General features: G+C 42.2%; 1 protein-coding gene across 6 annotated transcripts in view; it reads left to right on the top strand.

The window, feature by feature from the left end:
• The window catches only part of LOC147107633 (uncharacterized), a 69,944-nt gene that overhangs the window by 8,915 nt on the left and 34,711 nt on the right, over positions 1–26,318 (top strand). For all 6 annotated transcript variants that reach the window (XR_015080842.1, XR_015080843.1, XM_086006830.1 and 3 more), the window contains exons 4-11: positions 4,414–4,548; positions 6,752–6,814; positions 8,648–8,768; positions 12,138–12,230; positions 19,681–19,841; positions 22,051–22,136; positions 23,437–23,520; positions 25,816–25,878. Coding sequence is in view for 4 of the 6 variants with exons in the window: in XM_086006830.1 (XP_085862956.1) it covers positions 4,414–4,548; positions 6,752–6,814; positions 8,648–8,768; positions 12,138–12,230; positions 19,681–19,841; positions 22,051–22,136; positions 23,437–23,520; positions 25,816–25,878 (806 nt within the window). In the remaining 2 variants the exon portion in view is untranslated. The remainder of the gene's footprint in view (positions 1–4,413; positions 4,549–6,751; positions 6,815–8,647; positions 8,769–12,137; positions 12,231–19,680; positions 19,842–22,050; positions 22,137–23,436; positions 23,521–25,815; positions 25,879–26,318) is intronic.

Here is a 26,318-nt window from a genome sequence, read left to right on the forward strand (position 1 = left end):
GGGATATGGTGCTGGGTAAGTTGAGGGGACTGAAGGCCGACAAATCCCCGGGGCCTGATAAACTACATCCTAGGGTACTTAAGGAGGTGGCCCTGGAGATAGCAGATGCTCTAAGGATCATCTTCCGGAACTCCATTGACTCGGGAACAGTACCCGTGGATTGGAGGGTAGCTAATGTTACCCCAATATTTAAAAAGGGGGGTAGAGAGAAAGCAGGGAATTATAGACCAGTAAGCCTTACATCGGTTGTGGGCAGAATGCTAGAGTCCATTATTAAGGATAAAATAGCGGAGCACTTGACAAATGGGGAAAGGATCGGACAGAGTCAACATGGATTTACAAAGGGTAAATCGTGTTTGACTAATCTGCTGGAATTTTTTGAGGAAGTAACTGGTAAAATAGATGGGGGAGAGCCAGTGGATGTGGTGTACCTTGACTTCCAGAAAGCCTTCGATAAGGTTCCACACAAAAGATTATCATGCAAAATTAAGGCTCATGGGATTGGGGGCAAAGTATTAACGTGGATAGAGAACTGGCTGGCGGATAGAAAACAGAGAGTTGGAATAAACGGCTCGTTTTCGGAGTGGCAGGCAGTGACCAGCGGGGTGCCGCAAGGATCTGTCCTGGGACCCCAGCTGTTCACAATATATATAAATGATCTGGATCAGGGAATTGGATGCAATATTTCCAAATTCGCTGACGACACTAAACTAGGAGGAGGGGTGGGCTCTGATGAGGATGTCAGGAGGCTACAGTGCGATTTGGACAGGTTGGGGGAATGGGCGGATACGTGGCAGATGCACTATAATGTGGATAAATGCGAGGTTATCCACTTTGGGGGTAAAAACAGGAGGGTAGATTATTATCTAAATGGCAATAGATTGGGAGATGGGGAAGTGCAGAGGGACCTGGGTGTTCTTGTGCACCAGTCACTGAAGGAGAGCATGCAGGTGCAACAGGCGATTAAGAAGGCAAATGGTATGTTGGCCTTCATATCAAGGGGGTTCGAGTATAGGAATAGGGATACCTTACTACAGCTGTACAAGGTGCTGGTGAGACCGCATCTGGAGTATTGTGTACAGTTTTGGTCGCCCCATCTGCGGAAGGATGTTCTTGCCATGGAAAGAGTGCAACGGCGATTCACCAGGCTGATACCTGGAATGGCGGGAATGACCTACGAAGAGAGATTAAATAGTTTGGGCTTGTACTCACTGGAGTTTAGAAGATTGAGAGGGGATCTCATCGAAACATATAAAATTATGGCAGGCCTGGACAGGCTGAATTCAGAGAGAATGTTTCCAATGGCCGGGGAGCACAGAACCAGGGGCCACAGTCTAAAAATAGCGGGCAAATCATTTAAAACAGAGATGAGGAAGAATTTCTTCACTCAAAGAGTGGTGAGCCTGTGGAATTCCCTGCCACAGAGGGCTGCGAAGGCTAATTCAATAAATATTTTCAAGAGAGAATTGGATATATTTCTGAAGGCTAAGGGGATTAAGGGTTACGGAGAAAAGGCGGGGACGGGGTACTGAACTGGTAAGATCAGCTATGATCTCAGACGAAGATCAGCCATGATCTCATTGAATGGCGGAGCAGGCTCGAAGGGCCGAATGGCCTACTCCTGTTCCTATCTCTATGTTTCTATGTTTCTATCCCTAGTTGCCCTGTAGATGGTGGTGGTGAGCCGCTGCCGTCCCTGTGGTGAAGGTACTCCCACAGGGAGTTAGGGAGGGAGTTCCAGGATTTTGACCCAGCGACGATGAAGGAACGGCGATCTACTTCCAAGTCAGGATGGTGTGTGACTTGGAGAGGAATTGGAGGTGGTGGTGTTTTCCCCTAATCCCACCCTCTGCTGAAACACTCCTGCAGGCCTTTGAGCATTCTATCATCTGTGGAATTCTCTGCCCCAGAGAGCCGTGGAGGCTGGGTCATTAAATACATTTAAGGTGGAGATAGACAGATTTTTTCAAGATAAGGGAGCGAAGGGTTATGGGGAGCGGGCAGGGAAGTGGCTTTGAGCCCAAGATCAGCCATGATCCTATTGAATGGCAGAGCAGGCTCGAGGGGCCAAGTGGCCGATTCCTGCTCCTATTTCTTATGTTCTTAAAACAAATTGTAAGGGAGGTGATTTCTAATGGGGATTGTGAGTTGGTAATGTAGTTTTTTCCAGTTTCTCTCTAAAATTGTGATAGAACCATAGGAGACAAGAGGACCATAAGAAACAATGCAGTCCATTTGGCTGATGCCAAAAATTAATATCTCTCAATCACCCACTTCCTAAGCTATCTGCATTTGTTCATATTAAATGCCATTTGCCATTCATCAGCCCACCTAGATTACATGGTTTGCTTTTTCCCTATTGTTTGAATTCACCCCCACATCCCAGTATAGTGTCTGCAAATTTAGTGATCTTGACCAATTATTCTAGGTGACCATCCAGTATTGTGTCCAGTAACTCTAGTTCAAACTTATTTTCCTATTACTGTTCAGGTCACCTGTAACTATGATCCGTATATCAGTAGGATTATCCTCGAGCGCCATTAATAAGTTAATTGGTTTCTTCTATTCTGTTACCCTTGTAAAGGAAAATATGTTCAGTTAATATGAGATCACCATCTTCCAGGCATATTCTCGCTTAAATGTGCCATGAAAATCTTAATGGGGATGTTTAATTTGTTTAGCCCACCTCCTATGCGACCCATTCAAACTGAAACTGAGGTGGTTAAAGTGTGGTAGTAATCGGCAGCAGCTGGTAGAACAACACAGTGCTCCAGAACCTAATTTGTGCCATCATGCCATTGCATGCATCAGAATTGCTTTTGAGCCAGTAGTCTAACCCTGGTAAATAAATATAGCATGCATGGCTATATTATACATGTACATGCTGGGTACTCTCACTTCCTCTGCAACCGAGGGTACCACTGCTTACATGATGTATGTGTGTATAGTGACCCTTCAGTTTCTTCTGAAACATGTAACAGCCATAGTGCATGCTTAGTGTAACCTGGCCAGTACAAGTAATCTCACTTATGCTTGCCTGGTAAGTACTGCACCCACTGCCTTCCCTAGCTCCTCCACCCTCTCCTCCAACAAGTGCGAGGACCTCATGGCCTACTTTGGTATTAAGATTGAGACTGTCTGTTCTGCTGTCCCGAGTGGAGGTTTCCTAGGGATCAGTATTGGGCATCCCTACTGTTTTTACTAGTGTATTCACCTCCCAACTGTAGTGTTGTTGTTGTGAACTGGTTTGGGGTTCACATTGACGCTGCAGTCATAATGTAGATGCAGCCTGATTCCTGTACCTTGGCTTGACCTGACATTAAAAAAAAGTTGAGTGAAACTGCCTGGAGTTGGGAATCCGTTCAGGCCTTGGCACTCAATTTACACTTTGCACCAACATTAAACATCCCTAATTTACATTAGCGACCTAGATTCAGAAACTTAATGCAAATTAATTACACTTTTAGATAATGCCAAACTAGGAGGAACACCTAAATCTGAGGAAGAAACTTGAGAATGATAATAGCCTGGAATTTGCAGTTGTGATGACGGCAAAACTGTTGGTGTTGGCCATTATTGTTCTGTGAAACTGATAGCAACTTCTGGCATCCGCACCTGCGCAGTTAAATGCAGAAATCCGGAAGACGATGTCAATGATGCCCTGCTCCTCTACAGGGTGCGTTGTTGCAGTCCTCACAGATGGAATCAATTAGAAGTCACCGATTTGACATGAACTTCAACTTTTTACAGATTATTCTTGCTGTAAAAACCTTTGAAAAAGTTAAGTCTTGTTGAATGAGGTTTAACTGAGTTTTTTAATGGCATACTAGGTCATAATTACTGCTGAACAACTTCTCTGGCCCTGAAAAACTAATTTTTATATTGTGCAGTGTTATTTTCTCTCTTCCATGATTAAAAATTCCATAGATTTAAAAAAAAAAAAAATTTTTTAAAGCTTATATTTCAGCTTCTACCTTAATCCCATATGTATATCCCAATCTTTATTTTGCTTTCTGTAAAATTATTAAAACGTGAATAACAAAACTTGCTTTTTATTTCCTGGTTTGCTGTCTGTGAGAATTCTTCAATGTGATTGGCTGCTCAGTATGCTTGATGACATCACCGTTGCTGGATGCCACAGATCCCCTATCGATGGTGCCAGATGGAAAGTCATGTCGGAAAAGGGGAAATCAACGCCAAATAGCCCGCTAAGACATTGTGGATAGCTTTCTTCGATGTCAGCGGCGAGCGCCGTCACTTCACCGTGATTGGGGGCACTCACTTGCTCAATATCTTGGTTGGGAATGATCTTTGTTGGATAGCAGCAGAAAGAGAGGAGGGAAAAATAAAAAAAATAATTGAACAACATTATCCTCCAATTTATAAAAAAAAAAAATGTGCTCCTGTTTCTAGGGTGACCAACCTTACCTTGCTGCGATACCTAGTTATTTCCGAAGACCCTATATTCATTCCTATTGTTAACCCTGAGAGCAGCATTGAGGCACCAAGAGATAGTGACAGCATTCTGAATGAAGTCCTACAGCTGAGGTGGGTAATACGTGTTGGATAAGGTTTTATCAGAGATATTTTCGAAAGATGTTTTTGTTTCCAGAGGTTATGAATGTATTTACAAGCCTTATACTAATGGATGAATCATTTATGTTGATCTCTTTGATTCTGAGACAGTCGCCAGAATAATTGGTGCTAATGAAGTGACTAATCCGCAAAATTGCAAATTAAGCTTCCAATCAGGATTATTCACTTAACAGGAATGCACAAACATGTGCACTCTCCTGCATACTTTAAATTGGAATTTCTTCCAAATGTAACGTGTTTCATAGTAAGTTAATTTGATAGAATTTAATGCTTGGTTCATAAACCTAATAAAATGAGAACTTTGTAAATCAAACTTTAAGAAAACCCAAGTCTCTTCTGTAGTTTTTTTGCAAATTGCTTTGCCTTAGCCTCCCACTGGATGAAGTAAAAATTATTACTAAGATAATCCACTCACAAACTACCTTATCGCAAAATTAACGTTTGGTAGCACAACCAGTTGGTCAAAGGTTCTCAAGTTGGGGGAAAAAGTAAATCTAGAATTTTACATAAAATGAAATTGTAAGGCTAAACCAAGGATACATCGGTTCAAATTAGTGAAAGGTAAATCGAGAACTGATATTAAAAAATCTTGGTAGCGTGCATTCAGCATCTTGGGATCCGAGAAGACAGCAGGAGACTGCTTGCCATACTGTTGCAGTATCTGTCTCGGGACAGTCCTTTGCTGTTCGGCAGTGATTAGAGGTGCACCAAAAACGGACTGAATGGGTCCTATTTTGACACATTCATTGTGTACCCATGTTTTACATTCCCATGTACAATACCTTAACATTTCTTCATGTTCTATATCCATTGGCTTATTTTGTCTGGATTCTTTTGAATGTTGTTGATTTCCCTTATGCATAAAGTCATTGTAATTGCTAATTTCAGCACCTGTAACATGTCTGGTGTAAACAGCAGGGAACACAGAACAAATTTCTTCCTCACCCAGACATAGCCTTTTACATTTCTTACTTTCTGCTCTGCATTGTCAAGCAGCTCTCAAACAAGGTAGCTAATTGTCTCTCAATTTCATGAACGTTGATCTTCTCTAAAAGACTTGTATTTAAAACTCTATATAAATCTTTATGAAAATCAAAGCGACCTATATCCATTACTGTTATCCATCAATGTAGTTAGCTCCTCAGAGTTCCTGTAGACTTCTGAGGCATAACTTTCCTTCTAACACCATGTTGCCTCTAAACATGTCCAACCAATGCAGCACAGCAATCAACAGAGCCAACAGAATGTTGAACTACAGAGCCAGAACAGTAGACCACAAGTCCGAGGAAGCTGTGATAAAACTGTGCAGTGCTCTGGTCAGACCCACCGCCACCTTCTCAGGGCAACTAGGAATGGGACATAAATACTGGTGTTTGCCAGTGACTCCACATCTTGAAAATGATTTTTTAAATATAAGACACGCCTTCAATACTACAACCCTTTCTGAGATACAAAGGCTACATTCAAGCACTGGAGGCAGTGGAGAGAAGCGCCACAAGGCTGATCTCCAGCCTTTGATGTCATGATAAATACGGCAGACTTGGGCTTTTCAGCCTGGAAATTAGGTGTTTGTGAGGTGACCTTAGAGGTATAGGGGCATGGAAAAACATAGTTAAGGAAATGGGGAAAAAGTAAATCTAGAATATTACTTAAAATGAAATTGTAAGAATAGACCAAGGACACATCGGTACAAACAAGCAAAAGGTAAATCTAGAACGAATATTAAAAAATTCTTCAATGTATTGTTCAATATATGGAATAAACCTCTAGATAGAGTAGTGGAAGTGGAAAAACCTGGAAGTATTTAAGACCGTTGAATGCCGCAATGGGGAAATGGAAGGATTTTTCTTGATGACAAATTTAGATGGGTTGAATGGCCTTCCTCATCAATAATTATCTTGTGACCTATATTCCTTATGGACCCTGCACTCACTAAGGGAACACTGATAACACTTGTTTAGAAGAAAATGATTGGAGGTATGACAGTGTGGAAAAACAATAAAGAGGAATCTTTGTTTATAGATATTTATGTTGTTCAGTCTCCCATGTAAGTAATGGCACATTGACATGTTGCTTAGTCTAACCTTTGGTCCATTTTTTTTAGTATAAATGCTTCTAATTTGCTAAGAGTGACAATTTCATATATAATTTGCAGTGTTACTGAAGAGAGGCCTGGATTTAACTTCAAAAGCATCTCTGATTTCCTCGAAGGATACAAGTATGTATATAAATGTAAAATGTGACTTCATTATATCCTTAATGCCCCCCCCCCCAAATAAAAGTTCAATGGTTCTGAAAAGATCAGTGATAGCTTAGAATGCTATACTGTACTAGTGCCATTTCAACTACCATCCCCACCCGATCCAAAAAGTTTTACACATATAGAATTAAAATCCTGTTGAAAGAAAAGAGAGAGAATTATATTATGTGCTTATCACAAAGTATTGTTATCTTTGATCATCATTACTAGAAGCTATAGATGCTAACCCATCATAGACCGGAGTCTAATCACAAATGCCTTGCTTCAGAAAGAATTTGGCAACCGCAGATGAACAGCATGTCCAGTACCTCAGGAACAGAACCTGAGGAACACGAATACACTGGCTTCAATTTGCAAATATAGATAACACAAATTAAGTGACAATGTAATTGACCTAAAGTACGAAATGTAATAAATGTGGCTTTCTGACATTTAAATGCTGTGCAGGCTCCATTGCTTAAAAAGTTACCCTAATTGCTGCCACCCAAGCACCCGTCATTCTACAATGACTGTGTCTCGTTTTCCACCAGTGTTTATTTCAATATTGATGTCACTAGGAGCAAAATAGTGGCCCAGGTGAATGTTGAGAAAAGCCATGGTAATGAGTATTTCCAGGGTATCTTTGGCCATATGATTTTTGCCTCCTTATTTGTTAAGCTATTCATGGAGTGAATGGAACAGTTTCATGAACAAGTAGTTGGTGTAGTTTGAATGCTCCGGCCCAAATTTTTGGTTCGAATAAGTACCAATGTGGGATAAGTGAGACTTTTCATTTACTGGCTACATTGAAGAGTAATGCATGCAGGCGCTTGTGCCATTTGGTTATATATAAATAATAACTATGTAGTTATTATGAACTGCTGTCAGCTATTGACAAATGTTTTAAGACTACCAGCTACTATATTAAAATAACCATAAGTTGCTGATGTAGGTTTGAAATTTGTGTTACATGAGGCAATAATGGAGAAAATCTACACGTCTGGAACAAGGTTTATAGTTCAGAAAAATCTTTTTTGCTCCCACAGGCTAGTGGATTTCTGGAACACATTCTTAGAAAAGAGAGTTGATTCAGGGTCAGTTTGAAAAGGAACTCAATTGATAGCTGTTAAGAAGCAGGATTGAGATTAAAGCAATATTTAATACTCTTTGGTTTTTCTTTCATGGGAGATTGGTGTTCCTTAAAGTATGGGATTAACAGATGGTGTGGGAGAGACGTCCAGTATAGAACATTGCATGAAGCAGGCTCAGTGGGCTGAGCAGCCTTTTCATACTCTGGATTTTGTTATATTCTTGAGATGAAACTTGCATGTTATGGATGTTTACATAAACTAGAAACGGAGCGTCCAAATATCCATATTAACAGCTAATGGATAAACCACATAAAACATTTTGGTAAATTGGGTAGTAAACTGGTGGAGCAGGCAGCCCAGTTTTCATTCATTGCCACACATGCAGTGAAGATGAAAATGTATCTCGCCCACCCTCTCCTGTCTTAACACTGTTAGTTTGACTCCTAAAAAACCATGTCTTGCCTTGCTGAAGTGCTTTTTTAAAAATAAAATGGGTGCCCGTTTTACACCCCACTCAATTTTACTCTCCATTGATATCAATAGGCTAAAATCTGCCCCTGGGTGTTTGTCTTCTCTAGGTACCTGTATCAGTGAAGAAGTGGATTGATGAATAACTTGTCCCTAATGCTAGTATGTTCTTCTTGGCTAATCAATTGATCTAATTATTACCAATATATTTTTAAAAAAACATTCTAACCCATCCAATTTTGTTCTTGTACAGGTCAGGTAAGATTACTCCAACCCAGGTTGCTAAGAATGTGATCCGAGCTCTAGAAGATGCCGATCAAGCAGTTATTCCATTGCATGCTATTGTGCAGTATGAGGGTGACCTAATAATGAAGGTTGGTAATATTTTTAATTTATCAAAGACAATGGTAATCGTTCTTACTTGGACTGTGGAGCCTGTGATGTTCAATAGGGAGATTTTGATGGCGAAAGAGCCCTCATGTTTTATAGTTTTAGTTTGATGAAATTTTTATCAATCCAGTTGGATGACAAGACCATATCTTGGCTTAACATTACATCAATGATTGTATCACTGGGTGCACACAACTAATGTTGTTGAAGAAAAATTCTGAAGATCTGGAGCAAAATTATTTTATTTTCATGTTTTCTAAGCAAGACTTTGTGGCGGCTCACTCTCGCCACAAATAAAGGATCAAAATTAATCTCGGTCCCCGTGTGTATCTGTGGTTTTCTCACACTCTATCACTGCATATCTGGATTTCTCTCTATTGCTCACTCTCTGTACCATTCTTTCTCTGTCCTAAACTTCTTTTCCCATAACTCTCTGGTTTTCACCTCTCCTCTCACTTGGTTCCTGCTGGGAAAGTTTCCATAGGTGCTGGGCGCCTCCCAATACCTCATTTTAAGTGTCTTTTTTTACATACGAGCCCAGGCCGTGGTTGTTGGCAGGATATTTGACTCTCTGGTGGGATAACACAGCCAAGCCTGATGATGTCTACACATCTGCACTTTCCAGCATGATCGTTATCAGGAACAGGAATCATGTTTGATTTTCCTCTCCCTGGCGCAGGAGTGCTGATTGTAGCACCCCATGCAGATCCACGAGTATAACACAGATTATGGATTGAACCTGGGACATCCAGGTTATATACGGTTTAGTTATATTCTGCTTTAAGCAGCTGAGCATTTGGAGGAACTGCATATTTAATTATATTCACTTTCTCTTCCCCTCCCCCCCCCCCCCCCCCCCCCCCCCCCAACCACATACATACACCCACTTTCCTGCTGCTTTATTCTTTTACTACACACTATGTCAAATACCCTATTTTTATTTTCCTAATCTGCTTTTAGAAGATGAAGGGCAAAAGTGTGTGGGGGTTAATTCTGTGATCTGGTGCTCCAAACAGGAAATATAGCTCAGGAAATTGCAGGCGCACAGCTTTTGTTTTTCCAACCATTAAAATGATGAATGGTTGGATAATCATCGGCTGCGTGCCCAAGGTTTTGCGATCATATGCTCGCTGCAGTTGTCACTCTCCGCTGAGTCGCAGAATTGCCATTGTATGCGGATTGACACTTTTTCTATTTTGAGAAGAGGTGGCAAAGCAAAAGATCTGCATTCGATTTGTGGACTGCAAAGCTAAATATTTACCATGTTGTGTACTTGGCATAACAAGCTCCTTTGCAGTAAGTGGGTGGGTGGGGGGAGGTGTGGAGAAAATTGAGCTTTTACTATGTTCATTTAATTTGACCTTCACTAACAGTTACTTTGGAACCCTGTGATCAGTCGTAGCTCAGGCAGACAAAAGAGTTCCATCTAACAAGACTCTGCTGTTTATTGACTATGAAAGGAACAATACTAGTAACAACTTGGCAGCAATTCTAATTTGTCAGCACATTGCCAGGAATGTGCTTAATACTATTGACCATTCTTCCAACATGGTATTTGTAAACCAGCCAAAAATTGTGGAATGATGGGATTACATTATAGGCCCTGGACTCCCGTAACGCCTCGTGAAAACAAGATTCTCCTCACCTACTGTAAAGATAATCCAAACTTCTCTGCAAGGATAAATACTGGTGGTAAATTCCACATATTACACACTGTTCTATTTCACATTCCTGAGAATGAATACCTGCTGTGGCAGTATTGAAAGCAATGATCATCTGAGACGCTGGTTAAAAGCATATGCGAAATGTACAGCAAGTCAATTTCCTCTCCTAGGCTGATGTAACTACAGCTTCAGCAAATGGATGCGAGGAGAAATATTGAAGCCAATCAAGCAGTCAAAGTGAGGAAACTGTAAAACATCCACATGCAGTTACTGCTGAGTGGCATCAACAGCGTTCTGGTCTTGCAATATGAATTTATTTCTGTTTTACTGTCCTTGCAACTTAATGTCATAGCTATTTCCATCTAGCTGTTCACCTTCACAACCAGCTGGCTCACTCCCGGTAATCTGTCAGCTCTGTGCTTCTCCACCTTTGTGCAACACCATCCTTCTCCGTGGGGCCTATCCCAGTTGATTTCCACTCTGTCCTGCATGTTGCTGTTTTATCTATGTGCCTCAGTGAAGTATAATGTTTTGCTGTAGAGAATGCTAGAGACAGATATACAAGTGGAGAAGTATATCGTATAAAAGTGGAGAAGTTGCTTATGTTTTTCAGCAGTCTTTGTACTGGTGCATGACTCAAATGTCAAGCAGCTCCAGAAAAATTGAAAAATTGAGATAAAATGATGGCCCGGATTTTGCGGTCGGTATGATGGCGTACTCGCAGAGTATGCCATCAGGCCGCCTTTGAAATGGACAGCAAGTTCTGGATTTCAGCGCATGCGCTAAATCCCGAACTTGTGATCTGTCAAGTTCCGACGTGACAGATGATCCGCACCGACATGGAAATCCTAATTGCCGGTGCAGAGTTGGGCTAATCGCCCACCAACTACCCGGCAATTATGTATGAAAATTTTACAGCTGGTGCAAACGGGCATAGCGCCTGTTTCCACAGCATAAGGGGTGTTCTGAAGCACAGCCCCAAGTGGAACAGCAATTAATATTGAATACTATTGCCATCTGAAATACTCTGATAGATACGAATTTATAGTCCAATATCTCTAGTCATGCTCTCTTCTGATTCATTTGCTGTAATAGGTTGCTTTTTTAAAAAATTAGATGACATCCTGGAACATATGAAGTTGTAAAACCTGAGTGTCTCATTTGGGACGGCACCCAGTGAACATGTGGAATATTAGCACAAATATTAATTGACAGGCATACACACAGAATCATCTAATAACTTATAGTGGATGTTGTTATTTTGTCTCCAATTTGTGTTTCTTTAAAAGAAATAGGAATGTAGCAGATGCTAATTTAACTGAATTTCACCCCGATTCTCCTGAGTAACATTAAACTACTGCAAAGAACTGTAGTTCTGATAAAAGATCAATTTCATTTCTCCAAATAACATGTTGCTTCTGTTGCTTGATTGGAGCACCGGCCCACGTGATCCCAAGTACGCGTGCGCACACGGTGCGCCCCGGGATCCGTGGGCTACTACGCTGCGCTCAACTGTGCAGCGTCTGACAGCAACCTTTCCTTTGCGCACTCCTGTTGCGAGGCCCCATTCAGTTCGGATGCCGGTGGCATAATCTTTAATTACACCGCCGACTGCAAAATCCCGGCCTATGTGTTCGCACTATTATTCTGCTACTTTTCAACACTGTGACATTCTGTTCTGATGTATAGATGGCAGAAGCCTCCACTGCTCGATACAAAGCCAATGCACCTCTTTCTCCACTGGATGGAATTCCTGTCTGCGTGAAGGAGGAAATTAAAGTTGTAAGTATAATACTGTTTGAGTAGGGATTGACTAGAATGAGAATATGTTGGAATAAGGTGCTTTTTGTGATGAATACCAACAACTGGGGAGCAAGAGGAGGGAGACTGGGGGAACTGACGGAGAAAGAAGGGGAGTGGGGAAAGAAGGGGAGTGGGGCAAGAAGGGGGGAGACTGGGGGATTGGTGGAAGAGGGGGTGCCTGGGGAAATGGGTGGCCATGGAGCCCAGAATTCCCTGCAAAGCTGGGAGCAGCAGCAACGTGTTGAGTGGGACCAGCATCAAGAGGAGCAGCGAGTAAAAGAGTGGGTGAAAGCTGCAGACATTACTGTGGGTAAACAGAAACATAGAAGATAGGAGCAGGAGTAGGCCATTCAGCCCCTCGAGCCTGCTCTGCCATTCAATGCGATCATGGCTGATCATCCAAATTCAGTATCCGGTCCCTGCTTTCTCCCCATACCCCTTGATCCCTTTAGCCTTGAGAAATATATCCAACTCCTTCTTGAATATATTTAATGAATTGGCCTCTACTGCCTTCTGTGGTAGAGAATTCCACAGGTTCACCATTCTCTGGGTGAAGAAATTCCTCCTCATTTCTGTCCTAAATGGCCTACCCCTTATCCTTAGACTGTGACCCCTAGTTCTCGACTCCCCGACCATCGGGAACATCCTTCCAGCATCTAGTCTGTCTAGTCCTGATAGAATTTTATAAGTTTCAATGAGATCCCCTCTCATTCTTCTAAACTCCAGCGAGTACAAGACCAATCGATCCAATCTCTCCTCATACGTCATTCCTGCCATCCCAGGTATCAGCCTGGTGAATCTTCGCTGAACTCCTTCCATGGCAAGAACATCCTTCCTCAGATAAGGCGACCAAAATTGCACACAATACTCAAGATGTGGTCTCACCAAGGCCCTGTACAACTGCAGCAAGACCTCCTTGTTCCTGTACTCGAACCCTCTCGCTACGAAGGCCAACATACCATTTGCCTTCTTAACCGCCTGCTGCACCTGCATGCTTACCTTCAGCGACTGGTGCACAAGGACACCCAGGTCTCGTTGCACTTCCCCTTCTCCCAATCTATTGCCGTTCAGATAATAATGTGCCTTCCTGTTTTTGCTACCAAAGTGGATAACCTCACATTTATCCACGTTATATTGCATCTGCCATGCTTTGGCCCAATCACCCAACCTGTCCAAATCATCCTGGAGTGTCTCGGCATCCTCCTCACAGCACACACGCCCACCCAGCTTTGTGTCGTCTGCAAATTTGGAGATATTACATCTAGTTCCCTTGTCTAGATCATTAATATATATTGTGTATAGCTGGGGTCCAAGGACCGATCCCTGTGGTACCCCACTAGTCACTGCCTGCCACTCGGAAAAAGACCCGTTTATTCCAACTGTTTGCTTCCTGTCTGCCAACCAGTTCTCTATCCAAGTCAGTACCTTGCCCCCAATCCCATGTGCCTTAACTTTATATGCTAATCTCTTATGCGGGACCTTATCGAAAGCCTTCTGAAAGTCCAAATACACCACATCCACTGGTTCTCCCTTATCTATTTTACCAGTTACATCCTCAAAAAATTCCAGTAGATTAGTCAAGCACGATTTACCCTTTGTAAATCCATGTTGACTTTGTCCGATCCTGTCACTGTTTTCCAAGTGCTCTGCTATTACATCTTTTATAATGGACTCTAGCATTTTCCCCACTACCGATGTCAGGCTTACCGGCCTGTAATTCCCCGTTTTCTCTCTGCCACCTTTTTTGAATAGTGGGGTAACATTAGCTACCCTCCAATCCATGGGTACTGTTCCAGACTCCATCGAATGTTGGAAGATGATCAGCAATGCAGCTACTATTTCTAGGGCCACTTCCTTAAGTACCCTAGGATGTAGATTATCAGGCCCTGGGGATTTATCGGCCTTCAATCCCATCAATTTCCTTAACACCATTTCCCTACAAATACAGGAAACTTTCGATTAACCGGCCCCTAAATAACCGGTAATGTCGGTTAACCGGCAAAATTCAGGAGTAGGTTCAGGTAACTTTTATTACTTGCCTTGCTCCATGTGTTGCTGTGCAAGGGTGTGGCTGCAGCTGTTGCTAAGCTACAGAGACGCTTGCGACTTGTGGCCATTGTTTTGAACCTGTTGCTAAGCAACAGGGTTTGTTGCTTTATACGGAGCTCTCCGCTCCGTATCTTTTACTATAGCGTTCGGTTATCCGGAATTTTTGATAAACCGGCACCACGTCGGTCCCGTCTGTGCCGGACAAAAGAACGTTTCCTGTACTGATTTCTTTCAGTTCCTCCCTTTCATCAGACCCTATGTTCCCCAACATCTCTGGGAGGTTATTTGTGTCCTCCTTTGTGAAGACAGAACCAAAATATATATTTAATTGGTCTGCCATGTCTTTGTTCCTCATTATAAATTCCCCTGATTCCGACTGCAAGGGACCTACGCTTGACTTCACCAATCTTTTTCTCTTCACATATCTATAAAAGCTTTTACAGTCAGTTTTTATGTTCCCTGCAAGCTTACTCTCATATTCTATTTTCCCCTTCTTAATTAATCCCTTTGTTGAATCCTAAACTGCTCCCAATCCTCAGGTTTACTACTTTTTCTGGCCAATTTATATGTCCTCTCCTTGGATCTTATGCTATCCCTAATTTCCCTTGTTAGCCACGGTTGAGTCACCTTTTTTGTTTTATTTTTATGCCAAACTGGGATGAACAAATTCTGTAGTTCATCCATGCGGTCTTTGAATGTTTGCCATTGCCTATCCACCGTCAACCCTTTGAGTGACATTCCCCAATCAATCCTACCCAACGCGCGCCTCAGACCATCGTAGTTTCCTTTATTTAAATTCAGGACCCTAGAGGTAGATTTCGCCGAACCTGTCGGGAAGAAGGCGGCACTTCCCCTTTCGGGTTTTTGACCCGCCTACTTTGACGTCCGGCCAATCTGCGGAATTTTCCCTTGATTGACCTTGTTGATCCCGCCCAGCGGCCAATTAAGGGCCACCCAGCAACAGGTGATGTTACCGACTGCAATTTCATCTGTCAAGAGTTCTTGACCGATGGAAGTATCAGTGTCTCACAGCTGTTTGAAGCTGTGAAACACTGACACTCTGAGTTCTAAGCTGAGTCATTCTGCACAGACTCCGAACTCTCACTGGCACTCAAAGCTGAAGGCTGTCACTTTTGACAGATCGCAGCCGTTCAGCTTTCAGTTCCGGCTGAGTGATGCGCTCCCGACGGCTACAGGAAGAAAGGCTGCTAAAGTAAGTACAGGTAAGTAAAAGTTCTTCACACACTTTAGACACACCAAACACACTTACCTTTGCACTCATGCACCCATCACTCACCTGAACACCGACATCGCGACCCCTCCAACTCCTTCAACCCGACGGCCCACCTGCTCTACCTGGCGTGGTTTGGAGCCGTCAGGAAACCCACACGAAACCCCTCAAGATAGGGATTAGGCTAAAAACTGCCTGTTAACAGGCAGTTAATTGGCACTAATCCCTTCCCGCCTGCTTTCGGTGGGTCCCAGTGCAGGGCAGGTACCCGCCGCCCCTGAAACTTACGTGGGGCGTGGTTTTGGGCGGGATGGCGGCGGGACCCCCAAATTCGGTATTTCCCCCCCACGCCTGAAACCCCGCCTGACTGCTGGGGGAAAATCGGGGCCCTAGTCTCTGAGTCAACAACTTCATTCTCCATCTTAATGAAGAATTCTATCATATTATGACCGCTCCGACCCAAGGGGCCTCGTACAACAAGATTGTTAATTAATCCTTTCTCGTTACATAATACCCAGTCTAAGATGGCCTGATCTCTGGTTGGTTCCTCGACATATTGGTCCAGGAAACCATCCCGTAAACACTCCAGGAATAATTCCTCCACAATATTGTTACTAATTTAGTTAGCCCAATTTATATGTAGATTAAAGTCACCCATGATGACTGCTGTGCCCTTATTGCACACTTCTCTAATTTCCCTTTTAATGCCATCCCCAACCTCTGCATTACTGTTTGGAAGTCTATATACCACTCCCACTAACGTTTTCTGCCCCTTGGTATTTCTCAGTTCTACCCATACAGATTCCACATTATCAGCGAAAGATCATTTCCACCAGTGGGTGAATGGGGAACGAGGGGACGGAAACTGATGATTCTTGCTGGAAGAATCAAGAGGGTCGGGAGAAGGAAGGTTTTAGAACTGAGTGCTATTAGATCATCAGATGCTATACCATAAGTGGTTATTGAGGCAGAGACTAGAACACTATTTTAAAGTGAATGGGGTATTTGAAAATGTGGACTATGAATGGGGGTCACAGGACAGAGGGTCAGCACCGGCACCGGCGGCTGAATGGGCTCCTTCTATGCTTTAATTTCTGTCATTCTATGAAAACTCTTTTATTGTGTTTGAGCCCAGGGAGTGGTTTTGAAATTTTGGTGCTTCGCTTTGACGTGTCCCAAACACTGAGCCCACTGCCCTTTGTGCGATCTCTGTTTGGTTCAGGTTAGTCTCTGCCAGCTGATTTTTGACATGTAAAGTCAAAGCACATATTGGCTCCGTCTGAGGCTCCCAGTTCAAAGTTGTCCCCTTCACACACAATTTCGAGACAATTTGTTGTTTTTGACTCGTAAAACAGTTTAAAGTATCAGAGACAATCAAGTAATTGTGTTCTTAATCTATCTGCTGATTTGTTTTTGCATCTGGATAACTTTTAAATTGTGCAATAAAATAGATTTTTTTTTTAGTTTTATCCCGAGTTATGTATTTTGGCAATGTGCTGTTCCTCTGGCACATTAAGAGATCATGATTTTGTTTTTATTATTTGCTCTTGGGATGTGGGCGATGCTGTCAATACTGCAATTAATACAGCATCGCCCACATCCCAAGAGCAAATAATAAAAACAAAATCCTGATCTCTTAAAGTGGCAGAGGAACAACACGTTGCCAAAATACATAACTCGGGCTAAAACTAAAAAAAATACTGCATTAATTGCTCATCCCTAGTTGCCCTAAAATGATGGTGGCAATCATTCTCGTTTAAACTTCAACAGTCCTTGTGCTAATGTTGCTTCCATGGTGCATAGGTAGAGATTTCCATGACTCAATCTTCCCATCCCACAAGGAAATTGATGTGCATCCAGGTGGGTAGGGAGGGAGGAAAGCACAATTATAGCATTTTCAGTTCATGGGCAGTGGAAGGTTTTTGCAAAGAATGGGGCATCTAGAAATCAATTTATGTTTAATGGAAATGTTAACCTCTCACTCAAAATGAGTTAGACTTCTCATGGGACAATACACCCTGCTCCTGCTATTTAAAGGGGGGTGGTTGATGGACTGCTGCATGCAACAGTGTTTTCCAAAACCTATTTTATTTCTTGCAACTAAAAGCAATGTAGATGGGAGCTTTAATGCACAAATGTTGAGGCCTCTGAGCTTGGCCTTGAGAGCTAATGAAAATAGCATGAACTTCACGTATTATTGCAAAACTTCAAATCAATAACCATAAATAATTACTCTTCTCTTAGTGTTTGTATTTGTAAGTCTTCTCTTGTTACTGATTTTTTAAAGATAAGAGAAACCTGAATGTCGTGTCTCTCCTGACCACTGTACCAGGCTGTATTCCTTTGTTAAAGTGATGTCACTATGTAAAGCTTTTACCACGGAAACCAGAGATTCCCAGATACGCAAGCGAACCTATTTGATAACATTAGAGCTCATCAGCATCCATCCAAAGATGTTGGCTTTTTCCTTTTTTAATTCAGAATTTTAGCAAGATTTTGATTGGAGGAGAATGTATCAGATTGAAGAGGATACTTGCCTGGAAAAACACACCAAGTTGTGTACAATGTGTAGGGATGGTGACCCTCTCCTTTCCTCTGCTAATAACATTGCTCTTTACAGGAATGTTAAACTGTAAGTCACCAAAAAAGGGCTGAATGTATATTGTAGTGCAAACCTAATAATCAAGTTCATTTGCTGCTGAAACCCTAATCTGTGCTTATGTCACTTCTAGGCTTCACTATTCCTGGCCAGCCTCCCATTCTCTACCCTCCATCATCCAAAACTCTGCTGCCTGTGTCCTAACCCACACCAAGTCCCACTCTATAATCTCCTGCAGCTCTGCAACCATTCGATAACTACATTCCTCCAACTCTGGCTTCTTTTTCACATCTTCCCCCCCCCCCCCCCCCACTCTCTTTGCTCCACCATTGCTTGGGATGAGAGGGTTGTCCTATGAGGAGAGATTGAGTAGATTGGGCCAATATTCTCTGGAGTTTAGAAGAATGAGAGGGGATCTCATTGAAACATAAGATTCTGAGGGGGGTTGACAAGTTGGATACTGAGAGATTGTTTCCCCTGGCTGGAGAGTCTAGAACTAGGGGCCATAGTCTCAGGATAAGGGGCCGGCTTTTTAAGACTGAGATGAGGAGGAATTTCTTCACTCGGAGGGCTGTGAATCTTTGGAATTCTCTGCCTCAAAGTGCTGTGGATGCTGAATCTTTGAGTATATTCAAGGTTGAGATAGATAGATTTTTGGACTCTAGTGGAATCAAGGGATATGGGGATCGGGCGGGAAAGTGGAGTTGAGGTCGAAGATCAGCCATGATCATATTGAATGGTTGTAGCAGGCTCGAGGGGCCGTATGGCCTACTCCTGCTCCTAATTCTTATGTTCTTATTGCTTCAGCTATCTAAGCCCTGAGCTTTAGCATTCCCTCTCTAAACCTGTCCACCTCTCCACCTCCCTCCCTCCTTCTTTAAGACCCTATAGTCACCACTCCTAATATCTCCTCCTTTGGCTCAGTGTCAATTTTTGTCAAATTTTGCTTCTGTGAAGTGCCTTGGGATGTTTTCCTATATTAAAGGTGCTATATAAATGCAAGTAGTTATTCTGACTCTACCCATTCAGTAACAATCCAAGGTTATTTAAGTTATTATAAATCAGAGTTAGCAGGCTATAACACTGTCCTCAAGTCTTATTGCCTGTGGGCGGGCTGGCTAACTGACCGATTAGGGCCCGTTTGAATGAGTAAAATGTTATACCTGACAGAGGCTGAGACGTTTAATGAATGTAGTGATTAAATGAAACCCAATTGTGCAATGGGTGTTTTTGCTTAGAAATCAGTTCAGTTGATGTACAACACGGGTTTGTGAGTAGGGTGGAGCTTCAGGACTTTGATTATAGATTCAGTTCAAGTGATCACATTCAAATGTTTAACTTTTTTTGAAAAATGGAACCAGTTGAGAATTACTGAAGTTAAGATCATCATTTTGCTGTGAAATTTCAGATGCTCATCCCTACCTGTTGACTGTTGTACTTAAAGCCCCAGTACAATCATTGCATTAGGAAATCTGTCACTGTTGGATAACATATGTTGCACTTGCTGCTTAAAAGAGATTTCTTTACTAACTTCATTTACTTTTGAATAGGTTCCATACTATCACCGGGTGGGGACTCTTTATCTTGGTGAGGAGCGAGAAACTGAGGATGCTACAATCACAAGAAAATTACGAGAGGCTGGAGCAGTTATCATTGGTGTATCCAACATGCATGAGCTTGGGTTAGGTGTAACTGGCTGCAACGTCAACAGGTGAAGCTTTGGCTTTTGCAGCTTAACTCCATAACCAATAGACAGTTTAATTTACAATTCTGTTTCCCATGGTGCAAGTATTTTAATATCTTGGGGGATCAACAACAACAACAACTTGTATTTGTATAGCGTTAAGTAGTAAAACATTCCAAGGCGCTTCACAGGAGTGTTATCAAACAAAATTTGACACCGAGCGACATGAGATATTAGAACAGATGACCAAAAACTTGGTCAAAGAGGTAGGTTTTAAGGAGCATCTTAAAAAGAGGAGAGTGAGGTAGAGAGGCGGAGAGGTTTAGGGAGGGGATTCTGAAGCTTAGGGCCTAGGTAGCTGAAGACACGGCCGCCAATGATTGGAATTTACTCGCTAATGTTTTATACTATAGTATAAGCAGCCAAAAAGTATAATGCATAATTTTTTCTGGTTTTTACATTCGTGAGACAATTGTAACAATGTTGTGTACTGACTGTGGTAAATGGAGGATGTGGAATGTGCCAGTGTTCTAAAGTGATGTCTGCTGAATTTCTACATTCTTGCTGGAAATTAACATTGCTGTAAGCGATGTGGATTATTTGAATTACGTTAGTACATGATCGATGGAGAGTCCTATGTATAATATTTGGAGTATCTTAGTAGAGGTTGCAGCATTTTCAAACTCGCACATGCCACCTTCTTCAGCATTCTTGTGAGGTGCTCCAAGTGTTGTCTTGTCCCTTGTTGTGCTGTAGATCAATGTTGTGCTGATGCCTCAACTCCTGTGCATTTACCCATCAAATGATATTTCTGCTTCTCTTGCTTCTGTTTGGAGTTGGTGGCATGCCCCTGTCCTGTCTCCATAACCTTTTGAAATTTTCTTTTTTCAAATATTTATCCACTTCCCATTTAAAAGCTATTGTGGATTATATTTCCACCATTGTTTCTGTCCAAACAACCCTCTGCATCAGTAAATTCTCTTGATCTTTCCCTTTGTCCTTTTTTGGTTTTAGATTTAAATGAGGCTCAAGCACAGCATAACACGCTTTGCTAATCCCAGAATCATTCAGAGCACTACAAATTGGGTGGACAAGGTTCAGGACCCTACTAACCAGTCCTAACCTAGCCCCTGGAGATGCTGCTGTGTTCATCCCTCCAGTCCAAAAAGCCTCTTCAACCACTACTCTCTATTTTCTGCCCTTTAGCCAACTTCCTATCCATGCTGCCACACTCCTTTCAATATGCAGTGCCTTCATTTTAACAACAATCCTTCTCTGTGGCATCTTATCAAATGTCTTTTGAAAATCCATATACACAATATTATCAGCAGTTCCTTTATCAATTCTTTATTTCATCTGAAAATTCTATCAAATTTATCAAACACAAATTGCTTCCTGGCTGCAAGGTATTGTTATTTGGAGACTTTTTTGGAGTCTAATTTCTCGACCTTTATCCTATCTTTGCTTGTGCATTAAACATTTGGCAGAGATCAATTTCCCCTCTATAGTATTGCTGGAAGGCTACAATTGGCAAAGGCACGTTTCCCTGCAGTCTAAGTGATAACTGTTGCAGTTGCAACAACAAAGTAAGGATGATGGAAAACTTTTTGGGTGTTGCCATAGTGGTTTGTAAATTGTATGGGAGGAGCATTTCATGAAGGCACAACATCTCCATATCCAGTGATACTTCAGGCTCACTTCTGCGAAGACCCAAGCTCCCATACTTAGAGTGCACCACTCCAACCTGGGTATGTCAAAGGACACCCATCTCCAGCACCTACACTTTACTCCAGAAGTATGCCATCTGCTGCATGCTGACTTACTGACAACAACAACTGTCATGGCTCTCCTCATAGCTATGAAGGGCTATAGAACTATGTTTGTTTTTAAGAGCGAGGTACATCAAAATTGATCATGTTTATGAATTTAAATTAACTGTCCTCATTCCTGAAGGGTGACATCGCATGTCTGCGCTTTGGCAGGTCTTGGGTGTATGTGGCTGATGTAACTGGTTCCGCCCCTTCCCCGCCCCCCCCCCTCCCCGCACACTCCAGTAAATCTGTATCTGCAGATTGACTGACTGATAGAGGTGAGTTAGGAGGAGTTGTAGTGTAAGACCGCAGCAAGAGACCTAACAAAGAGGAAACAGTATGCATGCACGAGGCAGTGGAAATATACATTTTTTTTAAATTCTGCTGGTGTGAAGTATATTTTACAAACTGTCCTGTCATTCCAGCTATCATGGTGTTTCCAGGAACCCTTACAACCCTCGCCATTTTACTGGAGGAAGTTCCAGCGGCTCGGGGGCCTCCGTAGCAGCTGGTAAGAGTTTAATTGTTCAAAGAATATGGCAGTGTCTGACACCAAATTTTAAAATGGGCCTTCTTAAGCTACCTGTTTTAGTGAAGAATGTAGAAATAATGTATTCAGTTTTCTGGTAGCATCATCTGTTGTGCATATTGAAGGCAGAGCGTGCATATCTAGTAGGATGTACAAGGAGCTGATTAAATCTCCATCTGAACTGAACTGGTGAGGTGATTTCCTATAACAAATGTGTAGCTCCTGGGACTTTTGTGGATTGCTTAAGTAACCTTGGCTAGTGCTTATCAGAATAAGTCATAATAAGGGTGCTCTGTATTTCACAGTTTCTAGAAGATGAGTATTTCTAGAAACCAAGAAAATACTATGTAGGCACTCTCGCCACTTTAGTTCCATTTGGCCTGCAGTAAAGGAACTCATTTTCTGATTACTAGAAAGCAAAATATTTTTGTTCCTTGCCAGTTTTCTCCTCTTCGCCTGTCTTCATGAAGTCTTTGACTGCTACTAGAACATGGTCCCAGGAGTGCTGGTTGCTCTCCAGTACCTTTCCAATTGGCCACTATTCACGTTTGAACTTTGACAGAATGTGTAGATGGCATAGCCAAGCCCAATCCCGCACTCGTCTGATATCCCGGATACACTTCCAGCATGTGTTGCTTGACGGTGATTAGGAGCAGGAACCTCTGCTGAATCTTCACCTCTCTAACAGGCACTAAAATCAATTGTAGCGTTCCGTCACCATCCAGTTCAGATCAGCTAGTTCACCACAGACGGGACGAACCTGGGACTTTTCTGGTCTGTATGGCTTAGCTACTGACCACATAAATTTGCTGAGCCAGCAGAAGAACCTGCTATTCTTGTATATCAACATATCCTCAATTTAAAAAATATATTACAAGGAAGAGAATGTGTTAAATCTGCTATTTTTTTAAACGCTTAGTTATAATGGAACTGCACCAGCAACAAAGTCTACATAGTTTGCACTTTAATTTTCCTTGAATTGATTTTTTTGAAAGTTCATATTTGTATTTGCTTTTACTTATAAAACACTTAGCCACAGTTATCTTATTTAGAGTTAGATCGTTCCCTATTTTATCTGTGATATTGCCCTGTCACTTTCTGTATCTTAGAGTAACTTTTGTTGGCATCTGTCAATTAAATAATTGTTATTCATGTGGCTTGCTTTGTTGCACTGATTTTGTTACATTAAGATGTAGAATATAGTTCACAGACCTAAGCCTAGAAGTTGCAGTCTCTCACTGTGTGGATTTAACCTGTAGTCACTTTTTTTGTTTTCTTAAAGGTCTTTGCCCATTGGCTATTGGGACTGATGGAGGAGGTTCGATAAGAATTCCAGCATCGTTTTGTGGTGTGGTAGGACTGAAAGGTATTTTTGTCTTGGTATGATTGTAAGATGCACTTGCAAAGAGGAGCTCTATAATCAAGAACTTTGGGCTGGATTTTGTCAATGGGAAGCTTTTGGAGGCGGGACTGCTGCTTGCCGGCTTTCAGTCCCGCCTCCATCAGCTTTTGGCCAACCAGTGGGATTTTCCCCTGATTGACCTTGTTAAGCCCGCCCAGCGGGCTCAGCAGGCCAATTAGGGGTAAGTCAGTGACAGAGCACGTCAACGTCTGACGTGCCATCTGTCACAATTTCTTGAAAGAAGAAATGTCAGCGTTTGACAGCTCTGTGAAGCTGTCTAACACTGACATTCTGTGTAGTTTGATGAGGCCTTGTGTTCAGGACTCCTCAAACCTTTCAACTTTGCAGAAATCACCTGGCTGTTGGTTCAGAGGATCCAACAGCCAGTCTGTGAAATCTACAATGAAGATGTCGGGACTCCAGATCCACAGCGGCTGAAGGCTGTAGGCAGAAACAAAGGTAAGTGAACATTTTCTAACACTTTACACTCACCTTACATAATTACCACTCCACGCTTGCACCCATCACTCACCTCTACATTGCACTTTCAGACCCCTCCGACCTCCTACACCCCGGCGGGGTTCCCCGAGGTCAGGAAGCCTGCACTTGGAAAGATAAAATGGGACTAATTCTATTTTCTGCCTGTTAACTACCTGTTAACAGGCAGTTAATAGGATTTAATCCCTCTCCCGCCTCGGAGACGGGACCCGGGGCAGGACAGCTTCCAGCCTCCTGGTAAAAGGGCATGGAGGCGGGACGGGGCGGGTTTGCCAGCCGCCCCCACATTCTGCAACTTTACCGGCAGTCCCGCCTCCATACCCACCTCCTCGGGGCTGACAAAATCCAGCCCTTTGTGTCCAGCCTAATATCTGCCCATTTGTAGGTCTTTGCCCTTATACTTGCTACTTTAAATCAGAAATCCTTTATTGAGGTGACTCAGGTAATTGACTTCCAAACACAAAATTGCAAGTTAGGGTCCAGTAGTTGTATGTCGGTAAGGCAGCAGTTACCCTACAAGTGTGGCATCGGTGCATAGGGAAACTCTGTCTACTTTGCCCTAGAATCAGGTCAGGTGAAACCACCTCACACTGACTCTACAGCTGTGTAAATGAACTCCAAAGGGATGAGTTTCTGACATTGCCCTTCCAGTGAGGACCCTTGCGTAATGTAAATATGGGCACGCGCTATCGTGTATCAATAGTCAGAAAATCGCACGCGCAGGTATTTCTAATATGCACTGTTGTGGGGGAGGCTTCCTGCTGGGAGTTTGAAATCTGGAACTCACCCCTTTTTAAATGCCAATTACCTCATTTAGATGACTTCATGAATTCTTAGCTAGGCCATCGGATGGAGTACTAACAGAAATGTATTTAGTGTAAACAAACTGGAATTTCTGTATCCACCAGGCTGTAATGACAGAGTGCACCAGTAAGATAAAAACATATAGAAAAAGAAAATAAAAAACATAGCTTGGGGACAAAAAAATCATCAAACGAATTCTGCTGGAAATATGCAGTTTACAAAATTATATTGAAGGTAATTGCACAGAGTTCTACAGAAAAGACCATTTCAGCTGGAGAATGAAACATACTAGTGAGCAGACTGCAGGTGTAGAGAAACCATTTCTGAAAATCTATGCAACGTGTTATCTGCTCATTACAAAACTTTATTTTAGAAGTAAGTGCTTGTCAGACTCTGGGCCTTTTATCTGAAAAGGAATCTGCTGGGGACAGAACATCTGGTACACTTCTCCTTTTGTGAGCACTAAAGCTGTCTCTTAAACTGACATGTATAGTATTGTTCAGTTTCAAGATTTTCTGTTTATGTAGTTAAGTTTACACTTTTTTTGTGACATCCTGCAAAATTGGCAGAAGAACCAAAGGCAACATGAGGGGAAACTTTTTTACGCAGCGAGTGTTTAGGATCTGGAATGCACTGCCTGAAAGGGTGGTGGAGGCAGATTCAATCATGTCTTCCAAAAGGGAATTGGACAAGTACCTGAAGGAATTTTTTTTGCAGGGCTACGAGGAAAGGGCGGGGGAGTGGGACTAGCCGAAGTGCTCTTGCAGAGAGCTGGCATGGGCTCGATGGGCCGAATGGCCTCCTTCTGTGCTGTAACCATTCTATGATTCTATTTAGACTTTGGTTTGGTCTCAAGAACTTCTGTTGACATATGCAGTCGAAATACTTGTTTAATTGTTAATTTGATTGTTAAAGAAGAAATCTGTTAACATTTTTATTTTTGTGGTTTTCTTTTAGTTACTTTTGGTCGAATCAGTACCTTCGGGTCCCATCCTCTTTCTTACTCCACTGTCAGTTTGGGTAAGACGAGACTTTGCTGCACTCCATTAAGTTACATACACAATTCTCTGTCCAATTTTATGAACCTGCAAGGAATATACATGATATGTGTAACAGGCTGAGTTTGTTAAAAAATATTTTATTACATTTTACAAATACTGAATTATAGCTTGGGAAGAGTTTTAATACTCAAGTGCTATTTAAATTCTAAATAATCTTTTAAAGAAAACTGAGTGACACTGTGCCTCTTCACACATTTATAATGGATGAATTAATCCAAATTCCCATTGCAACACTATACAAAAGTGATGTTGCAGCTGTATCTTGTCTAATACACTACTCTAAGGATCGGAAACAATTGCTGTGTAGAACTACAGCATTTAATTGAATTGTTTTTCAGTTTATTTAACTTCATTTTCTAAAAGGAATGTGGTGATATTTTCTGCTCCTGGACGTGTTGT

This window comes from Somniosus microcephalus, chromosome 14 (assembly GCF_052327205.1).
Source record: "Somniosus microcephalus isolate GS21.2 chromosome 14, FLI_Smic_1.0, whole genome shotgun sequence".
NCBI lineage: Eukaryota > Metazoa > Chordata > Chondrichthyes > Squaliformes > Somniosidae > Somniosus > Somniosus microcephalus.